The sequence below is a fragment of the Catharus ustulatus genome, chromosome 2 (genome assembly GCF_009819885.2).
Source record: "Catharus ustulatus isolate bCatUst1 chromosome 2, bCatUst1.pri.v2, whole genome shotgun sequence".
NCBI lineage: Eukaryota > Metazoa > Chordata > Aves > Passeriformes > Turdidae > Catharus > Catharus ustulatus.
In genome coordinates, this window is record NC_046222.1 from 30,402,888 (window position 1) to 30,426,275 (window position 23,388).

At 40.9% G+C, this 23,388-nt stretch overlaps 1 protein-coding gene across 1 annotated transcript; it reads left to right on the forward strand.

Moving 5' to 3' along the window:
* Positions 1 to 65: 65 nt before the first annotated feature.
* On the forward strand, positions 66 to 22,842 carry LOC116992675 (transient receptor potential cation channel subfamily V member 5-like). Its single transcript, XM_033052519.1, has 15 exons — positions 66 to 196; positions 9,502 to 9,599; positions 9,993 to 10,115; positions 10,998 to 11,138; positions 12,332 to 12,430; positions 12,638 to 12,813; positions 13,687 to 13,833; positions 16,094 to 16,306; positions 16,628 to 16,714; positions 17,760 to 17,836; positions 18,025 to 18,190; positions 18,480 to 18,546; positions 19,970 to 20,238; positions 20,976 to 21,082; positions 22,563 to 22,842. Exons 1-15 carry the CDS (start codon positions 66 to 68, stop codon positions 22,840 to 22,842), a joined length of 2,181 nt encoding a protein of 726 aa, XP_032908410.1.
* Positions 22,843 to 23,388: the final 546 nt, after the last annotated feature.

Here is a 23,388-nt window from a genome sequence, read left to right on the forward strand (position 1 = left end):
CTTTTTCCTGAAGTGGGGATTGCTGGCTTTCTGGCAGCTAGGCAAGAGCGAAAAAGGGACGTGATATGGGGGTACCTTTATTTGGGGAGAGCAATGCCTTCTATTCCCGCATATGGAACGGACTAGGTCAGAAACTGCAAGGCAAAAAATCGTGGGATAAACATCTGGATGAAATCTACTTACTCCAGCAGAAAAGGTACAGTGCACTTCAGCCTTCTTGTCTTCTCTTTCTTCTGCTGCTCTCCCTGTAGCTGATTCTCACTCTTTCCCCTTAGGCTTTTCTGCCAGTAGATAAACTTTAAACAACCCTGGAGCACTTTTCTCTATCAGATTTCTTCTTTCAAGCTGGAATGCTTCTGGAGTTCCAATCTTATCTGCTTTCACAGGTAGATTTACCACGTTGCAATTGAATTACCCTGAGTGCAGGACTTCAGTCACAAGTTAATAATGTATTATCTTGTCTTTCCTGCTTCATTGGTAAAGCTCATAGGAAAATGCATGAAGGTTTGTTTTAAATTATTATTATTGTTATTATTATTATTGGCATAATTATATTATTATTATTATTATTATTATTAGGCATGTGTGTGATGTATAGGCTGCAGTCAGCTGAAATAGTGGTGTTTTTTTGTCAGCATCTTGCTTTCTGCCTCTCTAAAGATTGCTGTGGGATAGAATAGGCTTAATGTTGTTGAACGTTTTGGGGGTCAGTCACCTCCTGGGTCAGACTGTGGTTTCTCAGGCCTGTGACCTGGGTGTCAACATGTACAGTGACTCCTCTTAGACCTTAGGTTATCTAGAAGATTGGCTTTGACTTCCCATGTGAACACTGAAGGCTATTTGTTACTGCTGTGCAGGGTTGCTCCCTCCACACACAGAAATGTGGGACTATTCATGGAAATACAGCTGGATCTGGTTTTCATTGTAATTTCTGCATGCACAAATGCTACAGTACTCAAATAACAAATTGCTTCCAGTTGTTTGTAAAATCTGTTTTTTCTTACCACATATAACTCTGAACATCTCCAGGGACAAAAAGGTGGCTGTGTGGGACAAAATTTATCTCTACATATGTGTATGCATATATATATACACATATATACACATATATGCATAGAAATATGCAAAGAAACAGATTAGGAGGGAAAAATGTGTACCTTATATCATTACCTAACTTCTAACCTACCGTTCCAGTTTACTTCAGAGCAGTGGGAGTTAAATACACTTAAAATGGGAGGGACAATGGGAACAATAGTGTTTCTGTGGAATGCTGAAGTGTTTACATTTTGGTGTGTTCATGAAAAACATCACAGATAACTGAAAAATAAGTTCTCATCAGATTCTGTGAGGTCCAAATGAGTACAAAATAGAATTCCAAATATATTAATATATTATATTGTTTATATAGTAATAATTACTACCAATAAGCAATAAATTGTAATACAGTATTTTTTATGATTACATTATCTTCATATTTTTAAGTCAAAGAGATATGGAAGGAAGCTCTGCCAATCTCCATCTAACCTCCCACTTGAAGCTGAACTATTGCCAGCAAGAGATCACATTGCTTAAGCTCTGTCTAGCTCAGTCTTGAAGGCTTCCACGGACAGAGATTCTGCCATATCTTTAGGTACATGTCACAGTGCTGTAGGAACCTCTTAGTGAGAGGGTTTTTTTTTTCACAAATATTCAATCTGAACCTCCAAAACAATAAATTTTGATGATATTCCAATTCCTTTTTTACCATCTGCTGTTGCCAAGAGGGGTTTGGTCCTTTCCTTTTTGTTGCTCCTTTTCACATAGGCTACTGTTAGCTTCCCACTTCTCTCTGCACATTAGTCCTCATGAATCATGTGCTACAGGCCCATGAACATCTTGTGTGTTGCTAGTGATGGAGGAAAACAGAAATGTTAGTCATAGAAACCCTTCTGCATAAACTTCTCTTAGATCACCACTGGCCCCAAAGTTAACTTTTCTATGCTTCTTTAAAAAGCTCTCTGTAAAACAGATGCTGTGTGCACAATATTCACTGAGAAATCAGGGTTGCATGGGGACATGATTGTTCCCTTCCATTTTAGGTCTATGTGATTCCCACTGCTTTCAACTAACACAAATTAGCCTTCTGCTATTTGGTCACAAATTACATGGTGTCAATATGTGGAAACTCTTTTCCTAAAGAGGGACAGGATCAGTTCTTCCTTGTATTATCCTACTCTTTCCTTTCTTGTCCCCAGGGATGCTCAGAGTTTGAGGAGAAAAAAAATGAACATTTTGCAGAGGACTGGAATCAGTTTCATTGCTTTCACATTTTTAGTTATGTACAGATAGAAAAACACAGCAGGAAGACTTTCTTTGGTGACTGGTGTGTGGGAACTACTCTTAGGAAACCTCTGCTTTTGTGGAAAAACTGCTGTAAGCCAAAAGGGCTTTTGCTGCATCCTGTCATTCTGTGGTATAGAACTGCAGTGTTGTGGCTTCAGCCTGAGTCTTTCTTAGTGAAAATGGTGTTGAAATACATACAGTAATTAGCAGTCATTAAATTCTACTATTGTCTTATTGAAAACCTGTGGTAAATATGTTACTATTTAACTGGCATTCTCTGATCACACGCAGAAAAGTTTGCAAGAGAAGAACAAGCCTTTTGGCTGGTGATAATACCAGAAAACTAAATGTTTTGGTAGTTGTCACCTTCCCTGGCACTGATATTCATTCTCTTTTTTGTGTGAAACAGTCCTTTGAATCTTACTAGCAGTAGATCTCAGCATTATTCACAGAAAGGCACTCTGTATGGCACTCTGTAATATTTCCCAGGGGAAATCCAGGTTCAGAAAATGCAATACCATCTCCTAACACTGAAGAGGACTTTATTTGGCCTTAATCTGGTTTCTCTTTGTTGAAGATTCTCCTTTTTAAACAGCCTGTAGCTGAATGTGGAGTCCCAGGGACAGTGGTCACATCTCGTATGTCCTCTCTGGAATCATGTTTGGAAGCCAGCTCTGGGATCTACACTGCCTGAAGCATATGAACACAAACCCTCAACATAATTCATAATGATGGAGAACAGGAAGATGAATACTTATGAAAATTAGGGCCTGATAGAGGTGGAGAAGAATCACATGTCTCTCACAGTGTATTAGATCTTCTAGAAATTATTTTCAGTGCAAGAGTTTCTAAGGAAATGTGAAAAAATTCCTCCTAGAATGGGATTTTAGAAATTCCACCCTTTGAGAATTGCACTGTTCATAAAAAAAAAGCAATCTATAAAGTAGAGCGAGTACATGGTTCTACTGCCTGTAAAAGTATAAAAGTTATGTAGTATTTTTCCTCCTGATATTGCCTGTATCCATAACTCTGGTTGATAAATAATAAGCAATGCATTAGAGATGCCTGGAACAACATGCATAATTTGCAGAGAGCTATGGTCATTCCAAAGAAGTCACAATAAAAGCTTTAGTTTCCAAATTCTTTGCTGGCTCTTTAGTCTCCCAGACTAAAGGTGCTTTGCTTACCCTGGAAACAAATGTGGCACAAATAAAAAAGCAGCTCAGCCTAATACAGGTAAACTGAATTGTTTAGGAATTGTACAGGACACAGAGAGCCTTCAACTTCTCTATAAATCTTTCTCAAGCTGTTAATGAATGAGATGTCCCTATAGTTTGGCTGTTCATTTGTCTAAGCAACATTACTGAGTTTTCATCCCACAATTTAACATAAGATTATACTGTCTTAAAATCCACAATGCTTGTCAGTATTAATTGGTTCATTTGCTACCGAAGGTGACAGTGAAATAAAGATGCCAACTTCTGACTCCAGCACTTAATTCATAGCTTGTTTCAACAACAGCGCTTCTGAGTAGTCAATGCAAAGAACAACTGGCTGCTGCACATAAAATAAAATCAAAAGCATCAATAACAGCATTTCTGATCTTTTCTTCTACTGATACACCTTCATCATAATGAATGTTTTGACCCTAATACTGGAAAACAGTATCTCCAATTGCACAAGTGTAAAGGCCCTCCAGAAGTCATGTTTCCCCAGCAATGCACAGACATACACACACCTGATCTCAGCCTAAGATGCATCTCAGGCTCATAGTTTTATGAAGTTATTTTTAGATTTAGGAAGTTATTTGGTATCCAAAACTTGGCCATAGGTTTCCTTATAAAAAAGAAAACATGAAATTTGTGTCTGGAAAAAACCCCACCTCAAATTAAAAAGCTGTTGGAAAAAAATTATTGACATAGGGTAAGGAAAACAACCTGGAATAAAAGTGCAAGAAAAACCCTATTGAGGAGGTCTGGAAGTTTTGATGCAGAATGAGGTTGTTCATCAGAGAACAAATTCATTTTATGACTGCTTCAGTGATAATGAATAACAGCTAACAACTTCTGAACCATTAAAGAAGTTCTAGCTTGAGATTATTCTTACAATGGTCTCAGATGCAGAATTAGGAAAAAAAATATGTTAATGCAAGCAGAATGCCCTGCTAGAAATGGCTGGACAAGATTTCTATTGCTTTGTGTGGCAGATAGTTAAATATCTGAAGGGATAAGAATTGTCTAGTAACATTGGCAATTATTAACCTGTTTAATTTATTTCCAGAGAAGCTCTGCTTGCTCCCAGCTGAAGGGTCTTTTACATACTCGAACAAGAGGTCCCAGTTAACTTGCTGAGTCTTGTTGCTCGTGCTGAAGAAATTTGCTGAGCCTTTTGGTTGTCCAAGCCCCTGTTATCTGACTCCCTTTCACTTTGTGCAATTATTCTCTACCTCCTTCTTTGGCATCTTGCTAGGTGATTGCTTTGATCCTCTTTCATCTGGTTGGCTTCCTCTGGGTAGCCCTCTGCTCTCCTGAAGACTTTCACACATACATGCACCTGCTAGCAGAAAGGAGAAGATGAATCTCCTCTGGTCATTTCATGATTCATTCTGGAAAATGAACAACAGGGAAAGATGAGAAAGCTTAAATAATACCCCGATGATGAATTTATAGCTTAAATTAAAATAACTGCCTTAGAACCTCAGGGACTGACTTTCTTTGGGCATAAATCTTGAAGCTGGAAGCAAACTTAAATTACAGCAAAGAATAGGGAAATTCCATATAGTGAATGATTGAAGTTGTAGAATCTGATAAGGGAAGAATAGAAAGAGATGCTTCATTGCTCTTCTGGAGAGTTCAGTCTTGAAATAGAATTTTCAGATTGGTTGTTGTCCAGAGTTCACCTATTTCATGTATTTCCCTGTTCTGAAAGAATTACCATAGCAATCCAAATTCTTCTTTTATAATGAAATTAAAACTTATTTACTAGTCTTTGCATTCTCTATCTCTCCATAAGTGAAATGAGCAGGCTGTACTCCAAAAGAAGTGCTTAAGAATCTGTAAACCTAAAAGGGTGCATATTACCAGCAGAAAGTGCTTGTGAAATCTTTAACCTTGTTTAGAACTGTTTTACATGACTCCCTCAGTCAGAATCTGACCTACATTTTATCTTCTCTTTGTTTCACAATGGTTTTTCGGGTGTTCCTGATTTTTTCCTCACCTATACTGGAAAAACTTTTTCCTGAGCACATCATCTGATGTGCTCAGATTGCACATTGAATCATCTATGAAGAAAGCTGGCATGATCAAGATTCACCAGCTGCCTCCACACTGACACATTCCATAGATCAGTAAGAAGAACGCAGGAGCTCTTGGTTCCCATTGTCTCTCAGAATTACTGTTTTGCTATGGAACTGTACTTCTCCTAGACTGATCCTGTAAGGCAACATCCGGTCTGCCTAATGTCAAAAACTTAACTTAGCTGGGTAAATCAGGAGCTTAGTATTCCTTGATTCCATAGCTGTTGAAGGGGATGAACAGGATTAGAAGAGGAACTTAACTTAGATGTGCTGAATTATTGTCTCAAGGTGTCTAGATATGTCTGCTGAATCATTTTCTGAAAGCCAGCCTCACTATTCTGTGACATAATGGTACTTTATGGAAGCTAAGCATGTACTGTAGGCAGCTCTGCTAAGAGACTTAAGTTACAGATTCTGCCAGCTGCTGCTTTGACACACAAAGGGGCCCAAGTAAAATGGAAGACTCACACTGTATTTGATCTGTCAGGAAGAAAGTTGGTTAAAGATGCAGAAGTTAAATAATTGAAAATGTTTTGAAGGTTCTAGTTTCAGGTGACTTCATTTAATTTTTTATATTAGCAAATTTGCTTCCCCTAGTTTTTGACATTTGTATGCTCAGTACATTGCTGTAATGTATTAAAAATTAGTTGATAATTACAATGGTATGTTTTAAATGAGGTTAAAATGTTTCCCCAATTATGAGACAGAAAATTAAATGAGAGTAAAAGCATATGCTAGGAGCATGTAACTCACGAACCTTTGAGACATCACTGGCAGTGTGCCATGACATTTGCCAACATTTCTGAGTTCCTCTTCTGGTTTGCTCTTTGGCCTGAGATCTCTGGCATTTTAAGACCAGATGGAGGTTGCTACAATAAGAAGAAATACTTGACAATTTTTTCCTCAGTTTCGAAAAGCTGAGTATGGTGTTTTTTAGGTGTCTTCCTCATAGCAGTATCTTGATTTAACTAGTTGTTTACGAGAACTTTGGCAATTTGTGAGAGAAAGGTATTGTGTTTGTGTCCTCCCATGTCGTCTCTTGCCCAATCCTTCCTCCTCTCTGAGGTCATTTGAGGGATAAAGGCCTACCCAGTAAAGCATCAACATATTAATTGTAGCATTGTTTATACTATTGAAACTCCACCTCTTTCCCACTTCCTGCCTCTGAAACTTGTATTTTCCAGAAACACAGTCTTTCTTAGCCAAAACAGTGGCAGAGGTGGCAAGCTGACTTCACTAACACAGAATCTCTTAGGACTTTTGCTTAGAGTGCCTCTTCTTTATTTAGTTCCTGTTTGTTTGATCCTAGATGCAATCTCCTCATGAAATCATCTTGCCATTAGTTACTAATGAAACTGACGCATGAGTAAGCTATAGAAGGAATACTTCCCTAACTAGGAGTGTGAAGGACATATAAAAATATCTCAGAATTGGCTCTTGATTTGTTGAGGTTGGTTCTTGTTATCCTGAATGTTTTTATTTCTCTTCTGCTTTTCAGGGGTTTTCTAGTTTCGTTTCTAGTGACTTAGATAATGGGGTTTTTTTGGTGACAGGAAGTGCTTATTTTGTGGAATGACAAACATGATGTTCTGTTATGCTTCTATTACTTCTAGCCCATGTCCATCAATTTATACTTACTCAAATGATTTCCATTTATCTGTATCATTCAGATATTTTTTGTTTTGCTTTATCCCCCAAGTTTTCTCAAGTGTTTCCAGTGTTTTTCCACTATAAAGGAGAGCAAAATTATCACATCTCAAGTGGATTAAATCCAGAGGTAATGGCATATAAACTTCTTTTTGACTCGAGATCTTGTTCATAAAATAATAATTTAAAGCAAGAAATACACACTCCTGTGAGCCACAGAATTCCTGTTGCCTGCTTTTGTATTGTCTAATTGTTAAACTCTCCTGGGAGAGTTGTAAGAAAACATTTTTTGCAATGGGCCATTTATATTCTCTCTGTCTCTGATGTGGGCTCTATTTTGGCTTGTAAAAGAGTATGATGTGATGTATCCTCACATCAGTGTTACTACTTAATAAAAAGCACCTGTTCCTTTATGTAGGAATTTTTGTATCCCCAAAATCTTGTAACTAAATAGTGCCAGAATACATGGAACATCACCAGGAGGAAGCATTTACTGTGTCTGCAGGTATATGGTTTGACAAATGTATTTGTCCCATATGTCCCACATGCTTCTTTTGGGCTGGTGCGCTTAGGACAACTATTGCCAGTTATTAGATTGTAGTAAAGGGACAGATACAGGCTGGTGGAAAAACAAGGGCTGGTGTTATACTTGTTCATATCCTTGAATTTGTCATTTTCTACTGTAATACTGAGACTTATTTTACATCACACATTGCAACCTGACCTGGGCCATGGTAGATAATTAAGATGAAATTAAACGTCTGTACTAGAAAACAGCACAAAATTTTAATTTGGACAAAAATCTAAAACTAAACTTGTGTTGTTGGAAGAGAGGAATCTCTTTCTATTTCATACTGAAAACTCATGAGACATAATTTTTTTCTTTTGGTTTGAGAGGCTTTCCTCCCCTTTAATCTTTATCTCCTAAATATGGGATGCTTATAATTCATTATTTGTATAAAATCAAAAAATCAAAAAGCCCACCCAAATCCACTTTTTAATTTATGAATTAAAAGCCAAACCTGAAAATATTCAAGGATAACGAAAATAGTCACCTCAGTTTTGTAGATTTTTTTCTTTTTTTTAAACTTTTGTGCTGATTTTGAACATTGGCAAACCTTGTTTGGATGCTGAACAAACACTGCAGGTAACCCTTTTCAGGTACTTTTAAAAATTGATAGAAACACCACCTGAGCCTTCTCTTTTCCAGGCTCAACAGTCACAGTTCTCTCAGCATTTCCTCATCTGAGAGATGTTCTATTCTCATGATCAGCCTTTTGCTGAACTCTCTCCAGTAGCTCATATGTGCTTTGTACTGAAGATCCTAAGACCTGGATACAGGGCTGTAGGTATGGCCCCACCAGAGCTGAGTAGAGGGGGAGGATCACCTCTCTTGACCTGCTGTTTGCTTCCAAAGACCTTGCTGTAGTGAAGTTTGGTGACTGTACTTATAAATTCTTCATGAAGCCTGAAAGATATACTCAAATAACCCAGATCCTCATGGAAGACTCAAGGACATGCCTCAGCTATAAGTGAACCACTCTGTCTGGAACTTGAGTGCATGCTCTTTCCCAGGACATGAACATATTTCAGTTCTCAACAATTTCCTCAATTCTCTCAGCACTAGAGAAAAACGTAATAGAGCCAAGCTGTCAAATTTTTCTTTATAACTTTGTATATGAAAGAACTACATTTCAGAGCTCAGTCTCTTAATTATAAGAAGTGTTTCTAGAACACAGATGGAATTCTTGTTTGCCCTTTTCTATCAACTATGGGAGCAATTCAGACAATGACCTTTTCTTATTTTATCATGCTGTGTGAAGAAACAACTGGCTTTTTCTGGCTCCTGAGATAACTGTCTACTTGCAGGAGGGCTTCAATGACCCATCATTCACTATTTCTGTGCCTCAAAAAGTGGGATATAAAAACAAGAAATATTTTGGTTGTTTCCCTCTGCTGTCTTTCCCTCTGCTGCCACCATATGGTTCAGCATCAATAAGTCAAGAGATGATGGATTTCAGTGTTTTATGAATTCACTGCTCTGCTTTTTCCTGTTATTTTAAATTTTTTTTTTCATTGTGCATCCAAGAATACCTCAGATGGTAGAGCTGCATTGCTGATTTTTCAGTGAAAATGTTCAAGATACAAACTGTCTTGAGCAAAGGCCACACTAGCTCTGGAGAGAGGCACCATGTGTTTGATTTTGTTTCTTATCAGCCACTTTTTCGTGACTACAGGATCTGGGAATCCCCGCTCCTCCAGGCTGCCAAAGAGAACAACCTTGCTGCCATTAGGAAACTTCTCACTGACGGAACATGTGATATTTATCAGAGAGGTAACTGGGATTACTTGAGAAAAATGGTTTTCTGTGGAAGGCAAGTGCTTCCTACAATGACTAGCTTGTTAGTTTGCTAAAACATTTGCATCAGCAGACTCAGATGGCTTAACTCTATGTCAGCAGCTTCGCAATAAAGTGAGTTTTCTGACTTGGTTGTACTCATTCGTGCCTGAGGTCAGCCATCACTTACAGACACCTGAAGCTTCTGCTCGGGTTTCGGATTTTGAAGAAGTGAAGGACGGAGACTGTGCAGTTATGTGGCTGTACCAGGCACTACTTAAGGGAGGACACAGGCCTCCTGTAATTCCCCACCTCAATGAATCTATTTCTGCTTTTGTCTCATACAGTTGAATGTCTCAACAGTCCTCATGCTTGTCCTACTGTTTCTAGGAGCAGTGGGAGAGACTGCCCTTCATGTAGCTGCCATGTACGATAACTTGGAGGCAGCAGTGGCTCTGATGGAAGCAGCTCCCGAGCTTATCAATGAGAGGATGACATCAGAACTTTATGAAGGTAGAATCACTGGGAATAAGGATGGGCAGGATTCCCTGCAGGAGGGGAGAGGAAGCACTACTTGTACATTGGGGAAATTGGCTTACACTGTTTCTGGTTCAATATGTTGTGAAGCTGTTACAGAGCAAAAACAACATGCAAATGGCTTCTGACCTTTCTTGGAAGGTAGAATTATATTAAACATGAATCCACACATGTGTAAACATGCAAAGGCCTTGACCAGGGAATTGCAGTGGATTGGAAAGGGATTGCAAGGATATATACAGTTTGCTTTCTGACATACTTGTTTGTAAAAAAAGGGATATCTGCTTCACCTCCCCTGAAAAGAGAAAAAGTAGTTATTTGGTTGAGAAAATGAGAAATGTGTCCACTGCTTTTGAGACTAGACTCTTATCCAGATTTTTAAAGAATGCTTCTGGTTGAGTACACAGAAATTCCAGTCTGAGTTTCAAAACCACTAAAATAATAATAATGGAGTTTTAAAAATTCTAAGGCCTAGTTTGAAGGATTAGAGGAGGTGTTTGGGAGTTTTGTCTTCATTTCTTATGAAGAAAAGCATAGTCAATCTCACAAGCTTCTGTTTGCTTCCCGGAAGAATGTGGCATGTCTTGATTTTCCATAGGAAAAAAAACTAGAAAGTGCACCCTGTTGGAGTTTTTTTGGCAATTTGTAAAGTCAATTTTAATAAATTAATGAAAAAATTGAAGTAGAATGGAACCTCTGGAAAATCTCTAGCACAACCTTTTGCACACAAGAGGGGTAACTTCAAAGCTAATTCCTTCAGCTGCTGTCCATTTACCACGACTGACATGTGAACCGCAGGCTGCTGATCAGCCTGAAGTTGCTTTCTTGAAAGGCAAGGTTTGTTTCTCTGTCTTGCAGGGCAGACAGCTCTCCACATTGCAGCAGCCAACCAGAACACCATTTTGGTGAAGGCTTTGCTTAAGAGAGGAGCCAATGCCAGCACAGCGAGGGCCACTGGGCACTTCTTCAGACGCAGCTCCCAGAACCTTTTCTATTTTGGTACAGCCTTGACTCTCCCCTTGCTGCTATAGGAGGGGACCAGCAGAGTGGTGAGGGGATATGGGGGAGCCTTACTTTACACATACACCTTTTAGCAGACAGTAAGAGTTCCTCTGAGTATGTGAATGTTATGGGAATATAAACAATACATTTATACATTTGCCTGTATGCATATCAATAATTTAGTGTCTTCCTAGCAGCAAATTACTTGTCAACTTTCTTATGGAGGTGAACCACTGAAAAGAGCATTTCTTCCTTTTAGTGTTGTGTGGGACAGGTTTTTTAACCTCTTTTATTAGGATAAGCAGTGGGGCAGGAAATTTACAGGTTACAGTAATTTCACGAATACAAGCCGCACTGAGTATAAGCCGCATCTCTGGGTGTTGGCAAATATTTCGTTTTTTGTCCATAAATAAGATGCACCTGAGTATAAGCCGCTCTGTCGTTCACAGCGAGGACCCGCGTGCAACAAAGTTGCCAATTAGTAACAGAACCGCGGTATGGCGGGGTTTACTGACTCTGCTCGGGCTGTGCAGGCTCGGCCCGCTCGGGGCTGCCGACGGGGCCGGGTAGCCCAGCCCGGCGCTGCCGCTTGGCGGGGCCACTCGGGGCCAGCCGCAGCTGCCACTGGGCTCGGTCACCACAGCCCGGTGCTGCCCCGTGGTGGCAGGCAGGGACGGAGCCCCCCTCGCTCCCACGGCGGTGGGCAGGCATGGAGCACCTGGCCTCCTCCCCGAGCCGCGGCAATGGCGGTGCGGGGCCCCCCCATCTCTCCCCCAGGCTGCGGCAGAGGACGGAAGGAGAGAGCTCTCCCTCCTCTCTCCCCGCCCCCTGTACTGCCTGCAGGGAGCCAGGCTCCACCCGTGGCGCAACAGAGTAACAATTTGTAACAATCACAAAATGCCGGCTTTTCCGCTGCTCGGCTCGGCACTCTGGCTGGCACTTCTGAGGTTGTAAATGTCAGAAAATTATTCACATATTAGCCACTCCTGAGTATTAGCTGCATTTCCGGTTTGGAAGCCAAATCTTAGTCAAAATGGTGCGGCTTGTATTCGTGAAATTACTGTACCTAAAGTAACTCCTCCTTTCATACCCTGTGGCTTCAAGACATAGATAGCTTTCCTTCAGCATGCTTCAACCTCTCCTGCCTCCTAGATCCTTAATGTTGTTTCTCCCCATTCCTTTCATTTCAGGAGAGCATGTTTTATCATTTGCTGCCTGTGTGGGAAATGAAGAAATTGTGCAGCTGCTCATTGAAAATGGAGCTGACATCAGAGCTCAAGATTCTCTGGGTATGTGCTGTGGGGCTCAGTGAATTACACAGAATGGATCTGAATATTTTAATTCAGACTGTCATCTCTGCATGCAAATATTCTTCTCTCATTAGAAACAGCTGTGGGATGAGTGATATGAGGAAAATAAAAGCCATCAGCCCATTCTCAATCTTGGAACAGGGCTGGGCTATTCCAGATACTTCATCCAGTCTGCTTCCTTCATAGGTAACACTGTTCTTCACATCCTGGTTCTCCAACCTAATAAGACGTTTGCCTGCCACATGTACAGCCTGATACTTTCCTATGACAGGAGCAAAGAGGGACCAGGGTCACTTGAACTGATTCCTAACAATGAAGGGCTTAGTCCATTCAAACTGGCTGGAGTTGAGGGCAACACTGTGGTGAGTTTGTGTGACACTGGTACCTCTGTACAAAAGAGAAATGGAGACCTTGAAATAACATCATTCAGAGCAAGGGAGTTTGTGTGTGTTCTTAGTGGGTAGAAGATATGTCACAAGATTTTTTTTTCTCACAAGTCTTATGTAGGTCCCAATAATCCTTTAAAAGAAATTTCTTTATCCTAATGAAAGAAATGAGTGCTTAAAGAATAGATATTTTCCCCCATTTTTGAAACATTTGAGTTAAATGGGTATTAACAGACACATTTACCCCAAGTAATGTTTTGAAATGCTCACAGAAATGATTGTCTTGGTTGCCTTGATTTCATTACTCTAAATGTGCCGCATGGGAAACCTCTTCAGCTACCCACAGGCATTTATTCATAGACAAAATCTTAGCATTTAATGTAAACCCTTATCTTTCCACTCACTGATAAGACAAAGGTGGTTAGTGTTTCTTCTGTAGATTCAAAAGGGACAGGATCATTTCCCTTGTCACACCTCTTTTCTGACGTCTTGTGAAAGAATATTCAAACATTTACTCTAATCAACATGTAATTCCATCTGAAGTCTATTGTCAGGAACTATAACTGTGTCAAGTAACTTTAGTAGTTTGATTAGAATTTACAGTAAAAATAATTCATCTTTTACATCAAGCATGAACTAATAATCAAATAGGAATCAGAAAATTTTCTTCCACTTCTCATCTTCTGGTAGTTGTTCCCAAGAGATACGAGAGCCACAACAAAACCACAACCAAGGTCAAGAAAAATATGTCATAGTTAAGGGTTTTGAACAACTTGATTCATTCTCATTGCAAATACATGAAACCCTGGAAAGCTTCTGATATCTTCTCTCCCCTTCTTTTCTCCTCAGATGTTTCAATACCTTATGCAGAAGCGGAAGCAGAATCTCTGGTCCTTTGGCCCCTTGAGCACTGTGCTGTATGATATCACAGAGATTGACTCCTGGGCTGAAGATCAATCCTTCCTTGAGCTCATTGTATCCACCAAGAAGAGAGAGGTACTGTAGGCACCGCATGCATTCTGTGTGCAGACCATGGTGATTGTAGAAGGAGAGGAATGATGAGTTTGAAGGTTCAAGCTCACTGATACAATGTGTAGAGCAAGGACTTTGTACCATTAGCTGCAGAGGATACGTGAATTATAGGGGTTTATTAATGCTCTGGCTACATCTGATGCTTTATATACCATTTCTTCTGAGGTGTGGAAATTGAAAAGCATTGAAAGAACTAGGTATGAACAAACTACAGAAAAGGGTTTTCTCTCACCAGGCTCAAAGATACACTTCCTGTAACTGTGATGCTCATTAGCTCCCACAATATCCCTGTGAGACAGGAGTACACTCAAAAGTCCCAAAATGGAGTGCATTTAAAAACCACTCACTGTTATTATTTCCTTCATGTAATGGCAGATTATGACTCAAAACAAAGTGGGCAAATTATCTCTGCTATAGGCTCAAAAGCTTGTAAAGGGATTAGTAAGACAAAAGCAGCAGACTGTAGTGGCAAGCTTTGAGAGCTCTCCCTAGGACTTTCAAGGTACACAACCCTATCTGTTGTAATGACCTTAAATAATCCTAACAGGACAGGAAATGAATCAGAAGACACTTCAATTAGCACAGTTCTGCCCATCCTGTGTTATTTCCACCTATCAAAATTTTAGTCAAACTTTTCCAACAAAAGTTTGAGCTTCTTGAGAGCTTTGCTATGGAGTTGCTATGTCTATGGAGCTCTCATTTGCTCTTATGTGAAATCCTCTAAATGTCAGTGGGGATACATATGGAAATCCAGGGAAAAGTAGCCTGTGTTAAAAAAAATATAACAGGCTTAGAAGTTTTCCACTTTAGAAGACTAGACCATAATCCTAAAAAGAAAGCAGAATATTGGGCTTCTCTCTTATCCCAAAACATTCATGTAGTACATGCAGATCCAAGAATCCTAATTTCAGAAGATGTCCCCAAATATCAAGAGATATAATGATTTATTTTCCAGAATGCTATTACATATATTAGTCGCAATTTTTTTGATGCACAGCCAGTAATTCTTTTTTGTACTTGGTATATCTGGCCCAAAATAATTGCTGTCTCTAGAAGAATGCCATATGTGACCCAATCCCATCATCCCCTCCCAGTTCAATGTTGGACTAGAGAAGCACCTTTATCTCCCAATCAGAAGCAGGTTCCTCTTGTGTTCAGGGGAATGCATATATACATAGGTACTAAGATATATTTTCTGAACCTGAAGTGGTTGAAAAGTAAAAAAATAGAAGGGAACTAAGCTACAGGAAGACTACAGTAATCTTCAAACTTGTATTATCCCTTTGAAAATGAAATTCACTTTCCTTTGCAAAGAATTCTGGAATACTGACTTCTGCAGAAACTGGAACACCCACAGGTGGGCTCTCTTTCATGCAGTTTTGATCTTTTATGATATTTCATAGGTCATTCAAGAGTTTTGTTAGTCACGTCCATTTATGTAGGTATTTTCTATGCTTTGTGCACTCAGCAATTTTTGGCTGACTTAGAGGAAGCAGGGCATTGTAGCAAGAGAAGAAAAACATCCAGAGTGCATTAAGAAGTTTTTCTTTAAAGCAACCCACTCACAAAAATTTGACTCAGTTTTCTTCTCATTTACTGCAGTGGTCCCCTAAACAATAGAAAGTAAGTCTAGAAATATTTAATAAGGTGTGTGTGGCTCAAATTCCTAAGTTGCAAAGTCTCTCCTACTTATGGTCTGTCAGTCTTATAGTATAAGCTGGAGGCTTGATATAGGTGAGTCAATTTATTATCACCCAGATAATAAGGCAGGAACTTAAAAGGCAGCATTTTTACATAAGCCTTAGAGCATCAGACAAGTACAAATATCTTTTAGAAAAATGTTTCAGTTTTCTTGTTTTGAAACACCTGATACGGAAACCTGTGGTGTTGTACTAACAGGAATATTCTGTCATCCTCAGTTTTATGTTCCTACACAAAGGACAAATTTATTCCGATATCTAACATGCTTTTCTTATACTTCCCACTGGTACTTAGCAGCTGTTCTTTGTAGGATGTATTTCCTTTTTCCAAAGCTCTTTACTGTCAAACTGAGCAAATCCAATGCCCACTAGAGCATTCCACTTTTGCAAAGTAAATTCAGTTTTGTAATGCTGAATAGGGCAGATGAGAATAGTTTGTTAAAACTCTCTCAGGAAAATTTGTGAATGCTGTTTATGAAACAATGTGCTTTTGGTAATTAATTCCTTCTTTCTCTCTTTCTCAGGCACGCCAGATCTTGGACCTAACACCTGTGAAGGAGCTGGTGAGCCTGAAGTGGAACATGTATGGTCGTCCCTATTTCTGTTTCCTAGCCTTATTCTACATCCTTTACATGGTCTGCTTCACCATGTGCTGCGTTTACCGGCCTCTGAAACCCCGAACAGGCAACAGAACCAGCAGCAGAGACAACACAGTCTATGTCCAGAAAATGCTTCAGGTACTGTGCCTGGAGGAGTCAGAGCCCCCATTGGGCAATTCCCATCTAACCTACTTAACTGGAAAGTCCAAGCCTTCCCCAGTCCTCAGCCATTGCAGCTCTCCTCCTCCCCTCTTTTGGCCGGCTGACCTTTGTCAGGGAGCAATAGGAGGTGTGCCCTGTTCTCCATTGCTGGGGCTGGGCTGGTTCCTCTGGCATTTCCAGGTCTACTCATGTTTATTATAAGTGACAATAGACCTTCTTCTCCCCCATCCTCTTTTAAAATTTGCTATCACTTTTCTTTAAAATTTAATTTTAATTTTCATTCACTTTTTTTTCCAGGAATCATATGTGGCATATGAGGATGAGCTGAGGCTGGTGGGGGAGCTGATCACAGTCATTGGAGCTGTAGTAATTTTGGTCCTTGAGGTAAGTGAAACAGCTATACAGTTTCAAGTTTCATCAAGGAAGATTTTACTTACTAGACAAACATAGATTTGTGCTCATTACTTGGTTGGGCTTATTTGCTTAGTCTGAGTGCTTCAACATAGATCTGTGGCAATAGACATTGCCAACAGTATCTATTAGATGAGACAGAGGCTGTGACAGTGTCCTAAGTAAGACTCTAGATGCAGAAGAAGCAATTAGGAGGATTGGTTGCCCTCTCAAATACTGTCTGCAGGGTAATCCATGGTTCATGTTAGCACCATCCATGGTCCAACTGATTCCCAAATGTTGCTACACCCAGTACCCATAAATATTCCTGGATTTAGGGGTGCTGGGTAAAGAGATTTCTGTGCATAAACAGAAAAGTTTATATTTAAGTGGAGATCAGTTACTCTATGGACTTGTAACAGGAGCCTTTCTCAACCACCCCCCACTTGATTTTATTATAATAGGAAATAGAAGATTTAAACTTTTGTGAGAAAACTCTGAAGATGATGACAGGAAGAACTGAAAATAAAACAGATCTTGTAAATAGCTTTCTGCCTATATGGGGTTCATCAGGAATAGTGTAACCAGCTGGTCAAAGGAAGTCGTTGTCCCTTCTCCGCTTTGCACTGGTGTGACTTCAGCTTGAGTGTGGTGTGCAGTTTCTGTTCTATGGTTATGTTCCTTCTTCCTGTGTTTAGTCAGGAATTCACTCTGGGGCTAAGCTTACAACTAACACAGTGTGAATAATAACAAACTCCATTGATTCCCCAAGAAAGTCTTTGTTACTGAGGCACCTCTCTGTGACACATCTCTCAATCTGCCCAAGCATTCTTAGATTTTTTAACAATCTCTGTCTCATCCCAAGAAGGGCCTACCTGGCTCAACCATTCTGATTTTAAAGTAGCACAGAAATTGATCCACCAAAGAAGGACCCTAAGGCTACCCCTAAGAACACCTGTAAATATTGGTGGTTGCCATGACATTTAGTAGTATTATGGAAACTGTCTGAATGCTAAAGTTAACAGGATGTCTCTCTCAGATTCCAGATATCCTTAGAGTTGGAGCAGCGAAATACTTTGGGCAAACAATCCTAGGAGGGCCATTCCACATAATTGTGTAAGTATAGAACCTATTAATTCTAATAAATAAATTGTCTATCATTTTCCCTACTGCTCTCTTTTGCCAGATGAGTCACTTTCTCCATTTTTTTAGAGTATTCTTTCTCTGGATTTATTTCTCTTAATGGCTCGACTAATATTTCCTTTACTAAACCTTTTTTTTTTTCTGTCTCTTCTTCCTTGCAGCATCACATATGCCTGCATGATCCTGGTGACCATGGTGATGCGTCTCACTAGCACAACTGGGGAGGTGGTGCCCATGTCCTTCGCCCTGGTGCTGGGATGGTGCAACGTCATGTACTTTGCAAGGGGCTTCCAGATGCTCGGACCTTTCACCATCATGATCCAGAAGGTGTGAGACACAAACAAGTATGGGCTGTCCTGGCACCTCTTTGCAGATAGGGAGAACTCTAAGAACTCTTTTTCACCCCTCAAGACTATTTGCTTAATTTTGCATTAATGTCAAATTGACAAGTTCTTGTCTGCACAGAGTGTTTTAGAACTTTCACATTCTCTCTTTGGTGCAAATGTTTCCTTTAGTCCACTTACGGTCTTAGAATCTGAAGAAAGGTTTACACAGGGTGGCACTGTGACTTGGTGAAACAATTGGGGCTCATGGTGGCTCTGTCTTTGTTCTACAGATGATATTTGGAGATCTCATGCGCTTTTGCTGGCTCATGGCTGTGGTGATATTGGGCTTTGCATCAGGTGAGTCTACAAAGAGAAAATACAGTAATTTCATGACCATAAGGTGCACCGGACTATAAGACGCACTCTTTTTTTGCAGCAAGGATCCACCGCCGGCTCCCCCCACACGGCTGATGGCCGTGGCCCCACCTGCCCCTGCCAGCCATGGCCCGGCCTGCCCCTATTGGCTGCGGCCCCACCGGCCCCGCACCATGGCCCCGCCTGCACCTGCCAGCTGTGGCACCGCGGCCCTGCCTGCCCGTGATGGCCGCAGCCCTGCTGGCCTCGCCTGCCCATGCCGCTTGCTCTGCCTGCCCCTATCAGCCGCGGCCAGCCGGCCCCACCTGCCCCTATTGGCTGTGGCCCCACTGCTCCCAGCACTGCGGCCCTTCCTGCCCCTATCAGCTATGGCCCCACTGGCCCCGGCACCGCAGCCCCGCAGGGCCTGGGGGCAGCGCGGGGCGGGGCCGCCTTCGGCTCGGGAGTGGCACAGGGTGGGGTCACCCTTGGCTCGGGCTGCCCTTGGCTCAGGGCTGCCCTCGGCTTGGGCCGCCCTCGGCTCGGGGCACGGCTCGGGCCGCCTGCGGCTCAGGGGCGATGCAGGGCGGGGCCGCCCTCGGCTCAGGGGCAGAGCGAGGTGGGGCCGCCCTCGACTCAGAGTGGCACAGGGCCACCCGCTCCCCTTCTCCCTGCGCGGCTTCTGCTGGGGGCTGCCTGGTCCCACCCCGCCTCATGGCTTGGTTCACGGCTCGCACTTCCGGGTTGGCAAATTTCACCACTTTGTACAATATAAAAGGCGCACTGGACTATGAGGCGCACGTCTGGGTTCGGACCAAAATTTTAGTCAAAAGAGTGCGCCTTACAGTTGTGAAATTACTGTAATCATATGTTATCTCTGCCACCTGCTTTGGTATGAATTAAGAGTGTGGGTTTTGATTTAATCTCTGATTGACTTTTGAATAACTGGAAAAACTGGTAATGATGTTTAGCTTCTATTTCTCTGAGCATGGTCACTTTCCTAGTACTGACTTCTGTTCTCAAACCATGGGTTTGGTTTTCACTTCTTGCTCTTTCCAGGGTAATAGAAAACAGGATAATTCAGATAATTCCATATATTTATAAGTCAAGGTTTAATAGCATACTGCATTTATGATATTTTTCTGTGGAAAATTAGATTAACACACATAGCTTTATTATATCCTTGAGGATGAAAAGATCACTACTTTGCAAAATAAATAAATAAATGATCAAGGTAATTTTGGATCATTTTATCATGGAGACCAGTGATTCTAATCAGGGATTTGTCCTTGCATAGAAACATAGGCACATCCTGCCCAGACCAATTTTTTTTATCAGAATCTCCTATAGGATTCTGTTATTCCTCCTGGATTGTGATTCCTCTTGCTAAACTCTCTTTTTTTCTCTCCTGATTTCTCTCTTCCAGCTTTTTACATCATCTTCCAGACAGAAAACCCTGAAAACCTTGGGCAGTTCTACAACTATCCCATGTCCTTGTTCACCACTTTTGAGCTGTTCCTCACTATCATTGATGGCCCTGCAAACTACGATGTGGATCTGCCCTTCATGTACAGTGTGGTGTACTTTGCTTTTGCCATCATTGCCACCCTTCTTATGCTCAACTTGTTGATTGCCATGATGGGTGACACCCACTGGAGAGTAGCCCACGAGCAGGATGAGCTCTGGAGAGCCCAGGTAATCTAGTTAAGGTGGGCATTCCTACCCTATTTCAAATAGCAGCTAGAAGCCTATCAGCCTTTCTTGTCCATCCTGTCTTCCTAGATCTTTGTTCCCTATGCATGGAATCTCTTGTTAAAGAGAATTGAAGCTGCATTGAATTAAATTGAATTTGAAGTTGGAAAATCACACTGCTGTGTAACTGAGAGTTAAATTATAATTATAGGGATTGAATGAGGGGGAATAGAACACTAGATGATGATTACAGCAAGACCAGAAATATCTTTTGATCTATTAAAGAAGTTGGCCTGACTGTCTTGGTCAAAAAGCAAAGAAATTCAACCAGTTCTATAGCTAATCAACAGGAAATCCATTTCCTATGCTTTTCTGTGAAAAAGCAGTCAGACAAATGGTTAAATGTAGTCATGTGGCCACAAGTTCTGATGACAATTAAAATGGGTATAGATACTGTCCTGTTCTCTATCTTGCAATTAATCATTTCCATGAGATATAAAAGGAAAGAAATGGAACAGTGTTTTAAGACCTCCATTACTTCTTCAAAACATGTCACAGTTAGACGTAAATTAGTGATTGCCTTATTTGAAATGGCATATTCACTCTGTAATTATTTTTTTCCTTAAGGAGCTCTAATGGAAGTACAGTATGTGTTGATGCTCATGAGACTAATATTTTTGAAAGAGAGTCAGATTTTTTTTATAATTCATCTGAGTTTTTTTTTTTTTGTCATTCCAAAGGTTGTTGCTACTACTGTCATGCTGGAGCGGAAACTGCCCCGGTGCCTCTGGCCTCGCTCGGGAATCTGTGGGCGGGAGTTTGGGCTGGGGGACCGATGGTATCTCAGGTGAGTTCTCTGGGAGTGTGCGCATGTACAGATCCAACAAGAAGAACTCTATGGCTGTTAATAAAGAGCCTTTCCAGTGGTCTAGGGAGTGTTTGAAGTGCTGTCCTTACAGAATACATCCCAATCTGTTTTCTGTCTGTGGCTGATAGATAGACAAGTATTGTCACCCTCAGAAATGTCTGCTGTGCCTTTTCTTGTGAAACCAGCTGATGCCTTCTCATCCAGTAGCCACATTGGACTCCAGAAACTGCATGGGTTATAAGACCTGAATTTTTCTTTCAGACTTCTTATAATGAGTATCAATGAACTTCACTTCTGTGCTTGATTGGCTGTCCCTGTCCCTTAGATACATGATATGCCAGAGGCAGAATCAATCTGTCAGGCATTCAGCAGCAAGGAGCTGCCCATGAATGATTCAAAATCAGAAGAGGAATAATTAAAGCCAAAATTTCTTTCTCGTGTGAACCTAGTAAATATGTTATACCTAGTAAATATGCTATACTTGACTGCATCAGGTGGCAAAGGCACAGGTCCAGGATTTCATTTTAGGTGCTGAACTAAAAAACTGCCTGTAGTCTAGATAACGCTAAATTCCTCATGATATCTGATTTTAATCAATATTTATGTCAGGTGAGAAAATAATTAACTTTTGGGCATTTGCCTTTTCTAACTGTGCCATCTTTTGCTGATAAATCCAGAAGGGGGAGTGGTGACTGTATGAATCTGAGTTGGAAGGGACCCACAAGGATCATCAAAGTCCAACTCCTGGCCCTGCACAGGACTTTCTACAGGTTTTGCAGACAAACTGAGCCTTGTAGATTTTCAGATTTACTGGGTAGAACAAACAGACCTAAAGTGGTGCCAATATGCAACACTTTCAGTTCAAGGCATGGAATATAACAATATATTGCAAAAGCAATGTCTAGAAATTCACTGGGAATAATTGGGAATGCCAGTATTCATTGGATGCTGTGAGAAAAGAGTATTGCTGTGATTTAGTTCTGTCAAATCACATGAGTGTTCATTATATATGTGTGGGATAGTAATTCAGAAGACATCTATAAGTAATGTAATTGGTGGAAGTGGAGAAGTTAAAAAAGGTTCAGCAAGAGGAGACATTCTGAAGCTAGCAGCCATAGAGTATCAGAGGAGGAAAGTCAAGAACAGAAAACAAATGTATATATGCATATATACAAGGTCTGCCAATTGCTTACAGCTGGCAAAATGGAAAGGGCAAATCCTGACTGGGAAATGAGTTAAAGGACAAGAAACTACGGGCAGACAAAGGTACTGAAGTCAGTGATGGGGATGAAGGTCTGGGACCTGTGCTAGCAGCTCCTAGCATGCTGCCTATAATCAGTTTCCTGTGCAGATTTTTCTGGAATATCTCTGTCAGTAGGCCAGTTTTTTGGAGGGTTTTTTTTTGATAAGCTGTCACTTTTCTGCTTCGTTCAGTTTATATTTTCTAATCCTCTTCCAGAATTGAAGACAGGGTTGATCCCAACAAACACAAGATGATGCGGTACACTGAAGCATTTAAGGCTCAGGATAGGGAAAACTATGACAAAGGTTCAGAAAAGCTGGAAACCAATGGGGATACCTTGTGCAAGAAGGAACTGTCTGCTCTGTCACTGTCCCTGTCACGGAGCACATCCAGAACTAGTTCTCACCGTGGCTGGGAGATCCTGAGGCGCAACACCTTCCGCCAGCTCTGTGAAGAGGTCGGTCCTGCTGTGGATGAGGAGGTCTATGATGTCTAAGAAGCCTCTATTTTTCACTCCACAAGATGTGAAGCGGCCCTTTTGCCACGACAGTTGTCTTCTCCAGCTGCTCATATACTCCCCATCATGCCACACACACAGTCAGCCTTGGAGAACTCTGCTGGTAAAGATTTTGTGAGCAGTTCATGTCATCTGTGCTATGACAAAAGAATGCAATTTTTTCTCTCCTACTTATAAACATTTCTGCAATTGCACTGATATTTGTACCAAGCTGGTGGGCTTATTGAGCTATGTAATGCAAATGATCAAAAGAAGCCTGCAATGGAATTTCATCCATTTTCAACTAAGTGATCAGTAAGCCTTCTTCCAGACTGTTACATAGAGTAGGATCTTCCCCATCCAGTTTCACAAAATTGCAAGGCTCTCATGGCAAAGAATGACTGAAGTTCTGATTTATGATTTGATATACAACGGAAGAAAACCCCAAACTCTCCCAAACCCTGTAACTGACCTCAGGAATGAAGGTAGTTGTTGACACTGTAATGATTGAAAAGGACTGTAACTACTACTACTCAGCTGGCATTC